At 38.5% G+C, this 15,582-nt stretch overlaps 1 protein-coding gene across 2 annotated transcripts; it reads left to right on the forward strand.

The window, feature by feature from the left end:
- Positions 1–2,987: 2,987 nt before the first annotated feature.
- Positions 2,988–12,459, forward strand: fbxo45 (F-box protein 45). Of its 2 annotated transcripts, none has more exons than XM_036564689.1 (3): positions 2,988–4,037; positions 7,026–7,382; positions 11,523–12,459. In XM_036564689.1, the coding sequence occupies exons 1-3, from the start codon at positions 3,750–3,752 to the stop codon at positions 11,706–11,708; spliced, it is 831 nt and encodes a 276-aa protein (XP_036420582.1). In that variant the 5' UTR covers positions 2,988–3,749; the 3' UTR covers positions 11,709–12,459. The 2 variants fall into 2 exon arrangements, with proteins under 2 accessions (XP_036420582.1, XP_036420583.1); XM_036564690.1 differs by lacking the exon at positions 11,523–12,459 and adding an exon at positions 7,643–8,439.
- The last annotated feature ends 3,123 nt before the right edge of the window (positions 12,460–15,582 follow it).

The raw sequence follows: 15,582 nt of genomic DNA on the forward strand, positions 1-15,582 counted from the left end.
TCAGTGAATTATTTTTGTATTGATTTTGAGGTGTGCTTTTGATCATTGTCCTGCTGGAAGATCCAAACTATGGTCTAGTATAAGCTTCTTTTGAATTTATTTCTGCTGGCACTTAATGGTGTCTGTGGTAGCATGTGTCAGAATAATTTGTCCTGGGCTTTTGGAAGAAATACAGCCCCACAAACATCACAGATCCACCACCAGACTTCACAGTGGGGATGGAGTACTTTTCTGCATGGCTATCTTTGTCCGAGCCAAACTCAGCTCTGGTGTTTATTAAAGAAAACCTTTATTTTGATCTCATCTGATCATAGAACAGTTCCAGTAACATTTGGCTAACTGTAGGAGCTTGAGTTTGTTGGTCCTTGACAGTAGAGACTTTCTTCTGGTAAACCTCCCAGAAAACTTGTGGTTATATCCAGGGTGTTTGTGGTTTGAGAGATGTTCTAACCCCAAGAGCTAACTAATGTCTGCATCTGTGATCCTTGGCGATTCTTTGTCAACTCAAACCATCCTCTTCACTATGCGTGGGGTCAGTATAGACATACAACCTCTTCCAGGCAGATTCTTAACGTCTCCAGTTGTTTTAAGCTTTTTAATTTTCATTTTTAACTGTTTAGCTATTTTCTTGTAGCCATTTCTTGATTTCTGTAGGTCAGCAACTTTTTCTTGCACATCAATGCTGTGTTCTCTGGTCTTTCACATAACAATCGATGACTAAGAGAATTTGGCTTATGTTTGTATCTCATATATAGTCCCCAGTGACCATTGTTCCAATTCACTCAGGTGAACTTAAAAACATAAAATATGAATGGGAATAAACTTCAGTTAGATTTCACTTCAAAATAGTTGTGGCAGTTTAGGAAAAGTATTTTTTTTTAGGATTTAGTTTTTTTCTTTTAATAATTATATCTAAAATAGGTTAGATATTACAAATATTTTGAATGAAAGATCAAAAAGAATTACTAAGTAAGATTATTTTCTACATTTAGCTCATTAATTCCAGGGGTGCCAATATTTGTGGAGGGCACTGTATGTCAGATACCAGCATTAGCCAGCTAAAGTAGCTGTTTACACTCTGATGTTACTTGGTATTTGTTTGGTACCAATGTTTGGCAAGGTCATGTGCATACCTTCTAATGCTGCCATCTGGGTTTATGCTCCACCTTTCAGGAAAAATGGCTAAAAATAAACAGAAGGGCAAAAAACAGATGAATGTGTTTCAAATGGCTAACAAGCAGGTCAAGCCCAAGACCAAAACAAAGCCTATTAAGACTTCTTTAAAACATGTAAGTATTTCTCTGTTCAGGTGTGGATGTTTTGCTCTGTTGGTTTTCTTTGTAAGTGATAAATGAAATATGATAAATGAGAAATCATCTTACTCTCTTATCATTAGATAAACACCCTGAAGAGTGAAAAAGTGGAGAACCTGAATCAGCTCTTCTCAGCAATCCAAAGGAACGTAAAAAGTATTTCAAAATCTACAGCTCCAGAACCTAAAGAGAAAACAATGGTAACATGAAATCTTATTCCATTCATTGTGGCCTTTGATGAGGAGTTTGCTTTTGTGAGATTTTTTTCTGATATTCATGAATGACATAGTGTATTGCATAAATATGAATTATGTTTTTGAATGATTCCTAAATGTGGTAAGTAAACATTTTTTATGTGTGTACGTGCTTCTCTGATGTGCCTTGATTTTGCCAGGAAAAAATTATTTACAAAATTTATTTACTAAAATTTATAGTGTTGCTTTCTTGTCATTTTTGAACTTTATACTGACACAACAGGTAATATGTGAGGCATTCTTGGTCTGGCTCTGGAAGCCTAAGACTGAAATATTATTGAATTAAGGTTTTTAGATGAAGTCTGGTAACCAAACTGTAAAATTGCCTTACACAATTTTCCCGTGCATCCTTTAAGTAGTGGTATGAAAATACACTCAAAACCTCTTTAAAATGAACTTAACCCTTTATATTGACTGGCTGGAAGATAAGGGCCTAACTGTAATGAAAATTTTGAAACCAGTACTAATCTCAAGGAGCTAGAAACTCTAACAATAGTTAAAACCATATGATAAAATATATAGTATAAATAAATAAAATACACAAATAGTTTTTGTTAAACATTGTTTTACTGGCTATTAATGTCAGGTGACTGTGAACTCAACAGCAGAAACATATATAAATATGCCACATAGTCTTATAGCGTAACCCTATAACAGTTAAATAATACAAAATTTTGAAGAGACATCATTGTTGCATTATCAGTAGGATTTATTTCAGTGCAGATAAATCCAGGGAACCTTAATATTAGCCAGCTGTATTGGATAAACTGTCTGTTGGTTGAGCCCATCTGTGGTTTAACGTGCTAGTTCTAGTGAGGTATTTACTGATTAGTATTCATCCTGAAATGAGCTCTTATAATCCAGACAAATATCAGAGTTGGCTAAAAGTTTGTCTAAACATTTTTTTTCAGGTTGTTCGGGAGAAACCACAGGAAACTGTGAATATGGATGGTGCCATACAACTTTTTTCTAAACTGTAGGAAAATGAATGATTTTAAAGGGAAATGTTGCTCTGAGCAATATTTGCACAAAGAATGCAGGCAGTGGAAGAGCTGAACTGAAAGTGAGACCGGATATCCAGTTGAGTTGATGTACCAAAGAGCAACTGTGACATTTGGGCAAATACATTCAAATGTCATTGTAAATGTGTTAGGACACTGTAGGAAAAAACAAGGAGTGATATTAAGCAATTAGGGAGAAGTAAGCTGAATCTGTATTTAATACAATAAAATGTTAATGGCTGACAAATTAATTAATCTTCAGCTGCTGACAATAATTGTCATGTACGTTTAGAGAAAATTGGAATTGGGTTTCTCTTGCCAGGAAGTTCTGCTTAATAAGACTGTAATGGACATGTTAACTGAATAAAATATATAAGATAAGCTATTCTGCATGCAACTACTTTTTTGGGGGGGAGGGGGGTAATTTTTTGAAATGTGCATTTCTGTGAACCCTTGTACACACATCTGTTTTTGGTATAAATTAAGTGCACTGGTCTAATGTTGACCACATGCTGGTGTCGTTGGTGTACTGAGAAATACTGTTTGTTCATTAGTGGTCCTGTGGTCTGAAACTGATCAGTAAAAAATGGGGTAGGGGTGGCTGACGAAGTTTGCAAGACAACAGATGGGCTCTATTCTGTACCTGTACTGTTTATACAGTGGCCCCCAGTGAGCGGAAGTAAATGTCTTTCTAAGAAAGTGGGTGGTGACTGTATTATTTTTGATACATGGACAACTGCTTGTGAGAGTATCTCTGGCGCCATCTGTCGGTAAAAATGCCCCCAATAACAGGCGTAATTGTTAGGCAGGTCCTTACAGGCGAAACAAAACGTAAATAATGTTGCGAGCATTCTAAAGAATACTTGCCACGTGATGAATTTTCGTGATTACTAAAATTAGTAAGATATTAGTTGTTTTATTAGAGCATATGCAGATTATGTGGATTTAGACGCATTGATCACCGCATTTTCAATACAACACGTCCTGCCAAGACCTTTACAATAGTTACAGATTTGGTCGTCTGCCTGAAACCACACAACGTAATGAGCTCTGTTGTTTATTCTTGGTCCATTCATGTTTATTTTGAGCCGTAATTTGGCTTTGACTGGCTCCTAAAAGCCCGAGAGCAGTTGATGTTCGTGCTCTAAACGCTGTTAACAAGTCCCTCGCTGTCCGGCGACATGTCCGGCGTGGCTGGCGCTGGAGCGGCTGCCTCTGGCTGCGGTCCGACTATATTTGCCTCAGGCGGCTCGGGCATCGCGGCCAGGCTTCCCAGCCGAGTCCTAGAGCACATCTTCTCCTATCTGGACCTGTCGGACCTCACCAGGTGCTCTCTGGTTTGCTGGCACTGGAACAACTGCCTCGCCGACGAAAACAGCGAGGTGTGGCGGAGCCTGTGCGCCCGGTTGCTCAGCGAAGAGGCTCTACGCTCAGATATCCTCTGTAACCTGCCAACTTATAAAGGAAAGGTAAACACTGAATCCACTTTCTGTGGTGTAGTTGTCGAGCTTTGCATTGCCGCAAACAAAAAATGACTACTATATACATGGTCTAATAGATGTTAGCTATCTGGCTTGCTAGTCAGTATTGGGATGGTCACGTTGTCACAAGAAGACATGCCGTTCTTAAAAAACAAGTACTGCGCAGTGTATCGTTAACATGGTCTGCTTTGTTTTTGGCGTATTTGTGTTTTTTTAGCACGCTAGCTAGTAAGAACACTAGCCAGTGTGAATCTGCCTGTACTCAATTCAGCAGGAGTGGACAGTCCTGGTCTTGGAAATCTAGCTACCAGGCATGCAGAGTTTTTCTCCAGTCTTAATCCAACACCTGATCTAGATGATGAAGGCGTCTGGATATTAGAGCTAGGTGTGTTGGATCTCCAGGGCCAGGATTGGCAATAGGAGTTGGATCTCAGTCGTCATTATTGGGCAACTCTACAGTACAGTGTTTAACAGTCTTGGTCCGGGAGTACCTCTGTCCTGCACATTTTGGTAGTTCCTGCTCCAGACTCTTGATCCAACGAATCAGCTAATAAAGTAAGGGCTTTGTTTGTTTTAGAGAAAGAAAAATGTTTAGGACAGGAGTACTTCAGGACCAGGGTTGGGACACACTCATATAATGTATACCAAGGGTGCCCTGTCATGGTCCTGGAGATCTACCACCATGTAGTTGAGTTCAGGTGCAACCCAAAAAGCTCTAATATTCAGATGCACATGAAGGCCTTCACCGCTTTGATCAGGTCTATTAAATTAGGGTTGGAGCTTGACTCTGCAAGGTGGTAAATGTAAATAAAGAATGCATTTAAAAAAATATTCAGAAATATCTGTACAGCCATCCGTGTATCATTGCATGTATTATCTACAATATATTGTCATATCAATATTTTGAACACAGCCCTGCTGGTGTATAATGATGGACTAGATCAATCTTATCCGCAAAGAAGGACAGGTGTGGCTGTGGAACTACACTGTTAGAAATAAAGGTGCAGTGAAGGTACATTTCTTGTTCATCAAGATACAAACATTGTAAATGTACCCTCAAAGGTACAACAGTGGTTTTAAGGTCCAATTGTGTACCTTAAATATGTTTTTCCAAGTGAAAAGTACATATTTGTATATTTTCATAATCTGATGTTTTAAAACAGAACAATAAAATAAAAAGCCTGGAGATGGGACGGGGTGTGTGGAGTCAATACAGCTTAGAAAATATAATTTCAGTGGTTTATGGTACCAGTATGTTGCCTCACTAAAGGTACTGTGATGTACCCCTGAGGGAACCACCCAAGTGACCGTTTACTACATTTTTTCCTGAGAGTGTAAGCAGGAGCACACCTCTTGTAACTAATCATCTGGCCAATGAAGTGCGTCTCTACTTGAAAACCTACAGCCATACCAAGCCTTTGTGGACATCATTAGTGACCCTTGCATTGACTTTTACGTACACTGTACTCAGTCCAGTTAAAACAACTGCAGTTTTCATTAGCTTTAGCCCGCTACAAGTGATGCAAGCTAGGAATTCTGTTAAAGTTTCTGCAATCATTACTCTTAAAAGAAGGTTATATTTTTTTTCAAGTACTAACACGAAGTAATTTAACACTCTGAAAGATCATCATAATTGCAATCATGTGGTTTGAGTAGTGGTTAAGTTCTGGGAAGTCTGTGTTCAGCCAAGCACATTTTGCTCTCAAAGTACACAAACAATATTTTTGTATATTTAATGCTGCTGTTTTGCCCTTTTGATGCCTTAAACAGTGTCATAATTAGTCTTATAGGCCCCAGTGCAAATTATTCAATGACACCTTACAAAAATTACCTTCAGTAAATAAAATTACAATGTATGATAAGTTTATGCTCACAAGGTGTGCCACTCCACCATTAGCATCAAACAGTAACATAAATATTTGATTGACTTCCTATTTAAAATTGTAAACTTTAATTAAGGTATTATGTTGCAGGTTGTGAATGATCTATTTATTAACAGTTACAATGGATGGTATTCATTATAAAAAGAAGGAGATGAATCAAGGCTATCTGTTTAGTGTTTATGGATGCCAGCTGGTGAGATATTTTATTGAGAAATTGGGTCTTTCTCAGTCATGGATGTTCATTTGTGTAAGCATCTATTTGAGGGTCCTGGTTGCTGGAACACAAGTGTGCAGATTGGCACTTGCTCATTGTAATAAAATATTACATCATCAGATCTGTTGTTGCACTACTGTATCACAAAGATCTGTTATTTAAGCACATTTTTGTGGTATTTTATGGGTAGTTTTCTTGATATTTATGAATTCTAGAACTAAAATGTACACCTGGACCAGTGCAACATTGCAAGGATTTTAGAACACTGCTGTCTCTGCATAAAGTTAACGGTATAATAGTGATGATAGTGAAAACATATATTTTTTACCATTTCACAATGAATTGATGATTTAAAAATACGTTTTAGGCCAAAATCTTGTCTCAGATTTTTGCAAAACAATACCTCAGGCTTCAGACAGTGTTTTCCTAACCATTTCATGTAATAACTTTCTCTGACGGAGCATTTAGAGGCATGTGGACATCTGGTTCCCATCACCACTGCTGTGAAAATTCTGACTTAGTAAGAATGGAGCAGTTCACATCAAATCATTGTGAATGACTTTTTGACATCATAATTATTTCTGTGTGTAGAAATAAAAAAAATGGTTGAATTCCCCTTAGTCGTTCTCCACCTCAAGGTTTTAATAGCAGAATCAGAAAAAGTGGTATTGCACCATCTCTAGGCCCGCTACTAGCTTTTAGATGTAATCCTTAACAGGAAGATTAAGAAACGTCTTAGAATGTTCTGCATGCAGTCTTTATTGTCAATTGCTATTTGCTATATGCTGTTTCTAAATTAGAAGGATAATGTATGTGGATGTGTTTGCCTGGAAACCTGAGAACTATATCCTTTCCTGCTGTTTCTTTCTCTATGTACAGCTGAAGTCCTTCCAGCATGCTCTGAGCTCACATGACTGCTCTAGGAACGTGTATGTGAAGAAAAATGGTTTTACCCTCCACCGCAACCCTGTCGCCCAAAGTACAGATGGCGCTCGTGGTAAGATTGGCTTCACGGAGGGGAGGCATGCCTGGGAGATCTGGTGGGAGGGGCCGCTTGGCACTGTGGCAGTGATTGGCATTGCCACCAAGAGGGCGCCCATGCAGTGCCAAGGCTACGTAGCCCTGCTGGGCAGCGATGACCAGAGCTGGGGGTGGAATCTGGTGGATAATAACCTGCTTCACAACGGCGAAGTCAACGGCAACTTCCCACAGTGCAACAATGCGCCCAAATACCAGGTAAGGCAGTCTAATTGCCATACAGTAGGAATTTTTTAGATTTTCTTTTTTAGATTCTTAAAGAAGTTTATGGTATAACCCTTATAACTGCAGTGATAGGAAATTTAACGGGTGTTCCAGCCTTAACTACCATTTCATATGTTATTTGTAATGTTGTACAATATACTGTAGCACAGTGTTGCGCTCTTCAGGCTCATTGATTTTGACATGATTCACAGTTTTGTACAATTTTTGTATTTTTGTCTGTTCTCTCTCTACAGTGCCCAGCATGCACTAAACAAGTACATCATACAACCCATGGTGATAAAGAAATGCACTGATGCACTGACTAAGAAATTAAGATGTAACATGATGTGCGCTCATCAGCATTGTCCAATGAGAATATTGTGTGTATGGAGAACACATTACATGTAGTAAAAATTAACATTACTTCTTGCAAGGGCAAAACAGTTCCATTTAACTAGACTATGCTACACTGTTTTATGTATCAAGTTGTAAACAGTTGGTTTGTTAAACTACACTTATCATAAAACTGTTGGCAAACAAGACAAGACTTTTCAAGAATATTTGAATTTGAATTCTGAAGAATGAATGTAAGCTAATTATAGTGCTTCGCTAGCAATCTTGTTTCTCTTAAGTTATGGATTGTACTGTGGATGTTAAAGAGCATAATGTACAGGAATTTGGGGGTGGGTTTTAGTGGGGGTCTGGCCATGTTTACAGTGGGTTTCACTGGCACATGGTGTATCCTTGTTAAGAGGTTATGTTGGGTCCTGCAAGACTAGCACCCTAGCAGAAACATTAGCTGTCTTGCTTCCTTTTACATTCGCCAACTAGTGGGAAGAAAAGTCACAGCTTGCCCTTTTGTGTCCACCCAGAAGTACATGTTAAAAAAAAATTCTTCGACCTTCAAAATATATCATCAGAAAGGGTTTTTCTTAGTCTTTAACGAGAAAATCTCACTCTTAGGACCACTGTAGGAGGCAAATAGACATGTTTACAACAGATTTGTCCACCGTTTCAATACCAGTTTTAACAAGCCCTTGTCCACTTGTACTCGTCGGCCCAATCCCATTTCTTCTTTTTACCCCTACCCCTTGTTTTCGAGTGTCACCCTAACCCTGTGGAACTGAGTTACAAGGGGTAGTGGTTGAAATCTTGCTCTACGAAATGGGGAAACCCTCAAATTAAAAAAAAAAAAGAAATTGCTTCATTAACAGGCTGCTAACGGTGCTCTGTAGATGACCCAGCCTGTCTTCAGTGATAGCAGAGGAGGGAAAATTTCAGCGCCCTCGCTGCTGGGCTTGAGTTACATTTAGGGCATCATATGCTTCAAAGAGGACAATTATTTATTATTGCCCACTGCTAATTCTTTGGTGATACGAAGTCTATTCACCGGCTTCTTGTTCAGATTTTCCCGTTTCACCTTAAATGGTGCAGCATTTACATTCTGGCGCTTCAGGCGTCAATACTGCTGGACTATTTAAGGTGGAACGGGAAAGTTAGCTAGCTAGCTACTGAGACATTAGCATGCTAATAGCGATTTTTTATGCTTGTTATGAAGAAAAGGACCATAATACATTGAAACGCCATTAAACTAAGATAATACAATGATTATCGTGATTTTTTAACAGAGAAAATTCTCACATTTGTGGATTTCTTTGGTCGCTCGCTCAGCCATCTTGCCGGTTTTTATGTTTTTCCTCATAACACTCTGTTTGGAGTGTGCCTCTTAAAAAAAAAAAAACCTCCGTTTGGAGGGCCATGTAGCCCTAACACTTCGCCCTACCCCTCTACCTCAACAAAAATTGGGACACCCTAACCCTATACGTGAACGCGCAAAACAAAGGGCTAAGTGGTAGGGGCAAGGGGTGAAATGGGATTGGGCCATCGTTTCCCCTCAGGCAATCCCTTGCGTCATCTTAAGGACTGTTCTTTTACTTCTTTAGCTCAAGTAAAGGATGTCATCTTAAAAAAAAACATTTTGTTTTACAAAGTTTGCATAGCGAGCTCGTTTAGGCCGAACTGTCAAGGAGGAGTGCGTTTGTTTAAGTAATCCGCACCTCTCTGTCCCATCCTCTTCTTCTGCCACGAGAGGCCTTTTGTGTAATGTAGGTGTGATGCACATCTAAGTAGAGTGTTGAAGTGAGGGCAAGTTGAAAAAGAATCGAAACAGGGCTGTAGCCATTGTAAGATTTTTAATTTTGGCCAGAGTTCCCCTTTAAAGACTTTAAAGACTTTGGTGTGTTTTCTAGTCACTCTACCTTGGCTGATCATTTGCCACAGTTCTGTTGTCTTGTTTCTGAAAATGTTTTTTTCTAATTTATTCATACAGCATATAAAGAGTAAAAAAAATATGCAGAAATGTGTTGTCTGTTGAGGATGTGTTAACTTATTTTCACAAACATGTGAATTGACTAGGGATATCCAAACATTTTGCATACCACTGTAAATTCTTCTAATTAGCTCACAAAATATCAACTACATTTTCTAAGACAAAAAAAAATCTTTTTTTGCATTAATGTTTGTTTGCATTTATTCTGTTATATAGTGTTTTTACAAGTAGAAACACACTTACTGCCAAAATAGATGGTTTTAAGCAATTTGCTTAAGCATGTAGGACTTTTGCACAGTACTGTACAATGAAACACCTTGAAAATAATCATGTCACCTCCACAGTTGGCCAAAGCCAAGGGTGGGATGACACTACCAGATCTTATAGGTTATTTTCAGGCAGCACAATTTGGACCATTAATGAAATGGCATGATGAAAGCTATAGTGCAAAAGTGAAAAGGCATGGAGAAGACAGTAGAACAATTTCCTGTTCAGTCCTTTATCAGCAATATAAAACTTGCTTATAAAGCGAATAAAGTTATTACAAGATTTAATAGATCCAATAAGTTCCCATACACTATGTATGTGGTTTGATTTAATAAAACGGTATAAGTTTGAAAAGCAAATAATACTTACAAGCTGGTTTGCTTGTGATGAGAGATTTAAACCAAGCCTGACTGACCAGAGTTTCAGAAAATGGGGATCACTGCAGTATGTACAATTGTCAAGAATGGAAATGTGATGAGTTTCCCAGAATTAAAGAAGAATTACGGATTAGGAGAGAGAGATTTTTTTTTAGATATTTGCATCTAAGAACTTAAATACAAAACACACAGACTTTTAAGCCTTTAAATACAGTGGTAGATGCTGTAGTGAAGACATACAGTGGGACAAAATTTAAGGTGATGCCCCAGCTTTACTGCAGCCTGAGGGAATGTCAAACCTCTACCAGAGAGCTACGAATTTATATTACAGAGAAAGAACGGACAAAACTTGTGTAACACACTTGTGTAACACATCACACGACCACATATTTAAGGATATGGAAAGAATTGGAACAGAAAATTTTAACCTGCTGTTTTATAACACCTGAAATATGCTGGAGGATGTGTGGGAGTAAGGAGGCCAGTCATACACACATCTTTTGGAAATGTAATAAATTGGGAAAATGTATATGATGTGGTTAAAAACATTCTGGGCTATTCAGTTTCCCACGAATGCAAAGTTATATACCTTGGAGATTTAAATGATCATGTTATGGATAATCACAAATATTTAACAAGAATACTTCTGATAGACAGCAAAAAAGCAATAACACGAAATTGGTGTAAGATTAAACTTCCTTCTGCAGAACAGTGAATGAAAATTGTTTGACAAATTTATATACCAGAAAAATATATACTTAAGTGAGAGTATCAGTTACATTCTGGCACCTAAAATTAACTGCTGCACCATTTAAGGTGGGAACAAACAAGAAACAAGAAACTGGCGAATACAAAGCTGACTATAGCTTTGCAACATTTTTTCTTTGTTTGAATTAATTTATTGATGTCCAAATAAATCGTGTTCAGTGTATAAAGGACGTGGGTTTATGGCACTGGACTGGATTTAAATTAAAAAAAGGAAACCAGGAGACATCAGGTCACATGACCACAAATTCATTTTGTCCAATTACTGCTTTATGAATGTTGGTTTAATATCTGCAAATTGACAAGGCATCATCACGTGAATTTTTCATGGAATTCTCTTTTCAGGACCATGTAATATGAAACCTTGATGTTATGTGCTGTTCTTTTTTGTTGCAGATAGGGGAGAGAATACGTGTGATTCTTGATATGGATGACAAAACACTGGCTTTTGAGCGAGGGTTCGAGTTTCTGGGTGTGGCATTCCGGGGGCTTCCCAAGACCTGCCTTTTTCCTGCAGTTTCAGCTGTGTATGGTAACACTGAAGTTACTATGGTCTACCTGGGAAAACCTTTGGATGGCTGAAGAGCACCTCGGTGCTACATAGACATCACAAGTGCCAAGGAGATGTTCTACAGGGCATAAAAAATATCTCTGAGCAGTGAGTGAAAGTCAAGCCTTCTGAGTAGAAATCTGCATTTTTACGAAGGGCACAATGAATGAGGCTCTCCACAGCACGCATCCATGGATTCTGCAGGTCTTTGGATACTTTTCCTGATAGCTAAAGACAGTTGTTTTTAAAACTGATTTTAACCTAATTTGTGAAAAGACACTGGGCTCTCATAATCATTGTTAATCAACCAGATTAGATGGCAGGTACCCCTAGTCTTAATTCTAACTGTAATCCACAGTCACAGAATGCATTTGTAACACATTGGTGTTACAACACAGTGGTGATGGCCTGTAAGTACTCTGTTGATACAATGAGGGGACGGCTTTAGAATTTCACTGTGCGCCACAAACCCAACAGATGTGTAGGCAAATGACATGCCAAAATAATGTTATTATTACCTCTATACATTTTGACCATTTGGAACCTAAGAGCAAGGCTGCTTCACTAGAGGAGTTAGTATTTTGCATGCAGTATAGTCAAAGCTGTCTTTCACCATTGGTGTTTGTGCAGGAAATCCAAAAGAAACCTATTGTAATAATGTTACTGTACTGCTCAATTGTGATGTACTAGTGTATGATATTTATTTATTAGATTTTATCCTTCGTATGATTGAGATCATGGAACCTGTAAATAAACTGTATGGTGCCAGTCTGTAAAAGTGTACTAGACAGTTATACTTTTTGGGAACATATGCTTTTTTTTTAAGGCTACTTACAGAGGGACTTCATAACACGTACATAAGAGGCCTTATACTAAAGTACTGAACATTTGTTCCATTTGTAAGATGAAAAAGCCTTCTTAATATACTGCATTAGTTCCATGGAAGATCCTTCAAGCTAAAGTGATACAGAACATATACAGAAGATTAGCACTGAAAGTCATCACTTTATCTTGAGGGCATCAAATCTTCCATCATACACTATATGGACAAAAGTACGTGAAACCCCCTCCTAATTACTGAGTTCATGTTTTACAGCCACATCCATTGCTAACAGGTGTATCAAGCACATAGCTATGCAGTCTCCATAAACAAACATTGTAGAATGGGCTGTACTGAAGAGGTCAGTGACTATAAATGTGGCAGTTACTTAGGATGCCACCTCTGCTACAAGTCAGTTGTAAAATTTTGGCCTGCTAGATCTGCTTCAGTCAACTGTAAATGGAGTTATGAAATACATTTGGGAGAGGGACTTTGCTCAAAACTTTCACAAACCGACTTGTAACGTCCTCACCATGATCTTGGCATCTCATTTGTGAACTCTTGGTCAATTCCATCTGAAGATGCAAGAAGACTTTGTGTGAGACTCTGGATGACCAGTTATCATTCTTAGCTGCAAACCTAACTTGGTTATGCAGATTTTAGAAAAGCCACACAGGGGGTTGTTCAATCTCATGTCATCTCAAGCTTAACTACTGCAACTCACTTCTGGCTGTTCTTTTTATGCAGGCCATCAGGCCCTTGCAACTGATCCAGAATGCAGTAGCACAGCTGGTCTTCAGTGTTCTTAACTTCACTTATGTTACTCCATTGCTGTATTTCCTTCACTGGCTTGTAGCAGCCCCTATCAGATGTAAAACCTTGATGCTTGCCTACAAAGTCAAAAATGGAAATACCTTGAGCACTTCAAGATTCAAGTACGGCTCGCCTTGGCCCGCCATTCATCAAAATGCTAGGAAAACAAGCATCAAGAGTCTTTTCTGTCCTGGTACACAGGTGGTGGAGCGAACTTTCACTGGCTGTCTGAACGGCAGAGTCCCTCGCTGTCGTCAAATACAGACTGGACCCATCTCTTTGTAAAGTACTTAATACTTATCTCGCTCTTCTTGAAATGTATTGTTTTGCACTTGCACTTATGCTATGTTCTAATTCTGTCTTTAGCTCTCTTTCCTTGTCAGTAGTTTAGTTTCAGTTTAACACAGGTTCAGCTAAACCATTGACTTCAGGGATTTAACACGCAGCTGTGCATTAAATTAAACCTGACTGCTCTGTCAAAACAAGCCCAAGCATACCTGATCTTCCGCTTAACTTTCACTAAACCAAATGTACTTGTCATGATCAGCCAAACAAAAACAAAACACTCCATAAAAATGACATTTTGCTATATAAAAACTTGCAGTTTTGTCAGTATATATTGTCATGTTTTAATTGCACACACAATTAATTTCACCTTAATAAATATGAATAATTTAATATGAAAAAATTCAGGATTTTAAATATAAAGATCAAAAATTGTCTTTCTGCAGTTCATTTATACTTATAGCTCACAATAACTACTTTACAGCAGTGGAAATGACACAAACTCTGTGCCTGTCCCTTGGGCCTAACTGTGTATAACGCTGTGTCTTTTATTTCCTTTACTCACATTTAAAATACATCAACTACAACCAAGTAGATGTATCCATAGCCTTTTTTTTGTAAATGATTAATCGACAAGAGACTTGTACAGTACTCCACGATTTACCAATCGACTGGGCTAAGCCTGCACAACTGGCCCACTTTAATAGTACATGGATCCCACACTGAAGATATTATAGACAATGCATTCTGCTTAGCTGTCTTTGCAATTCATTGTGGTGTCTTGCTGAACTTCAAATGCCCTGACCTTCATTTCTCTGAGCTACTGACTGTTCCTGAGTTCCCTCTAGCCATCTCCATCTACTGTGACATCCTCTGTTCAGCCTTCCCTTCTAGGCGTCAGGAGTTACATGACTACCTCATGATCATTCTGGATCTAGCCGTCCACTTATATGAATATCACCACCCATTTTCAGCCTGCACTGAGAAGACCAAAGGCCTGTCCACTTCACTCGAGTTCTTAGCCATAATCTTGGGTTCCCTTTGACGACATCAAAGTCACCCAGAACACCTGCATAAGTTTCCTAGGGCTCCCCTTCTCTGTCTCAAGCTCAGTTTGGGGCATGGTCCGAACTCACAAAGTGCTACTATTGTGAAATGGAAGCGTCTAGGAACAACACTAGCATAGCCACGCAAACTCAGTGTAGGGCAGTACACGATAAAAGATATTTTAGACAATTATATCTTTCCAACTTTGTGGCAACAGAGGGCAACAGAGCCTTGTCCTGTTCGAACATGACTGTGTACAAAGTGAGGTCCATAAAGACATGGAGGAACTTCTGTGGCCTATGCAGTCCCCGACCTCAACCTCACTGAACAACTTTGAAATGAATTGGATCGTCAGTTGTAAACTAGGCCTTCTCATCTAATATGACCAACATGCCTGACCTCACAAATGTTCTTTTGACTGAGTGGGCACAAATTCCCATGGACATACTTCATACATTCCACTCCTTGTAGAAAGCCTTCCCAGAAGACTGGAGGCTGTTAGAGCTGCAAATGAGGGATCAACTCCATATTAATGCCCATGGGTTTGGAATGAGATGTGCAACAAACTTGTATGTGTAATTGTTAGGTGCCCACATTCTTTTGTTCATACAGTGTATATGATGTTTTTAATTAGGCTTCCCCTTGTAAATTCAATTATATAGGAATTATCCTTCAATAACAGTGTTAAAAATGGAACAGATATCATTCACTGAAGTTGTCTGCAATACAATTTACGTCATAAAACATCTGATGTCATCCTGTGAGTATTGATACAAGCTGTTAAAAAGTATTCTGTTTAAATTAATAATTCAGTGCACTTATATATGCAACAGAATTCCTATGTAGGTAGTCTTAACCATTTGTTACCTAGTTTTTCAGGTCTTCATTTTCTTTTTGCCTTTAGAAACATGGTTCAGGAACCAAGCTGCTAAGCAGATATA

Source organism: Colossoma macropomum, unplaced genomic scaffold (assembly GCF_904425465.1).
Source record: "Colossoma macropomum unplaced genomic scaffold, Colossoma_macropomum, whole genome shotgun sequence".
In the NCBI taxonomy this organism is placed as follows: domain Eukaryota; kingdom Metazoa; phylum Chordata; class Actinopteri; order Characiformes; family Serrasalmidae; genus Colossoma; species Colossoma macropomum.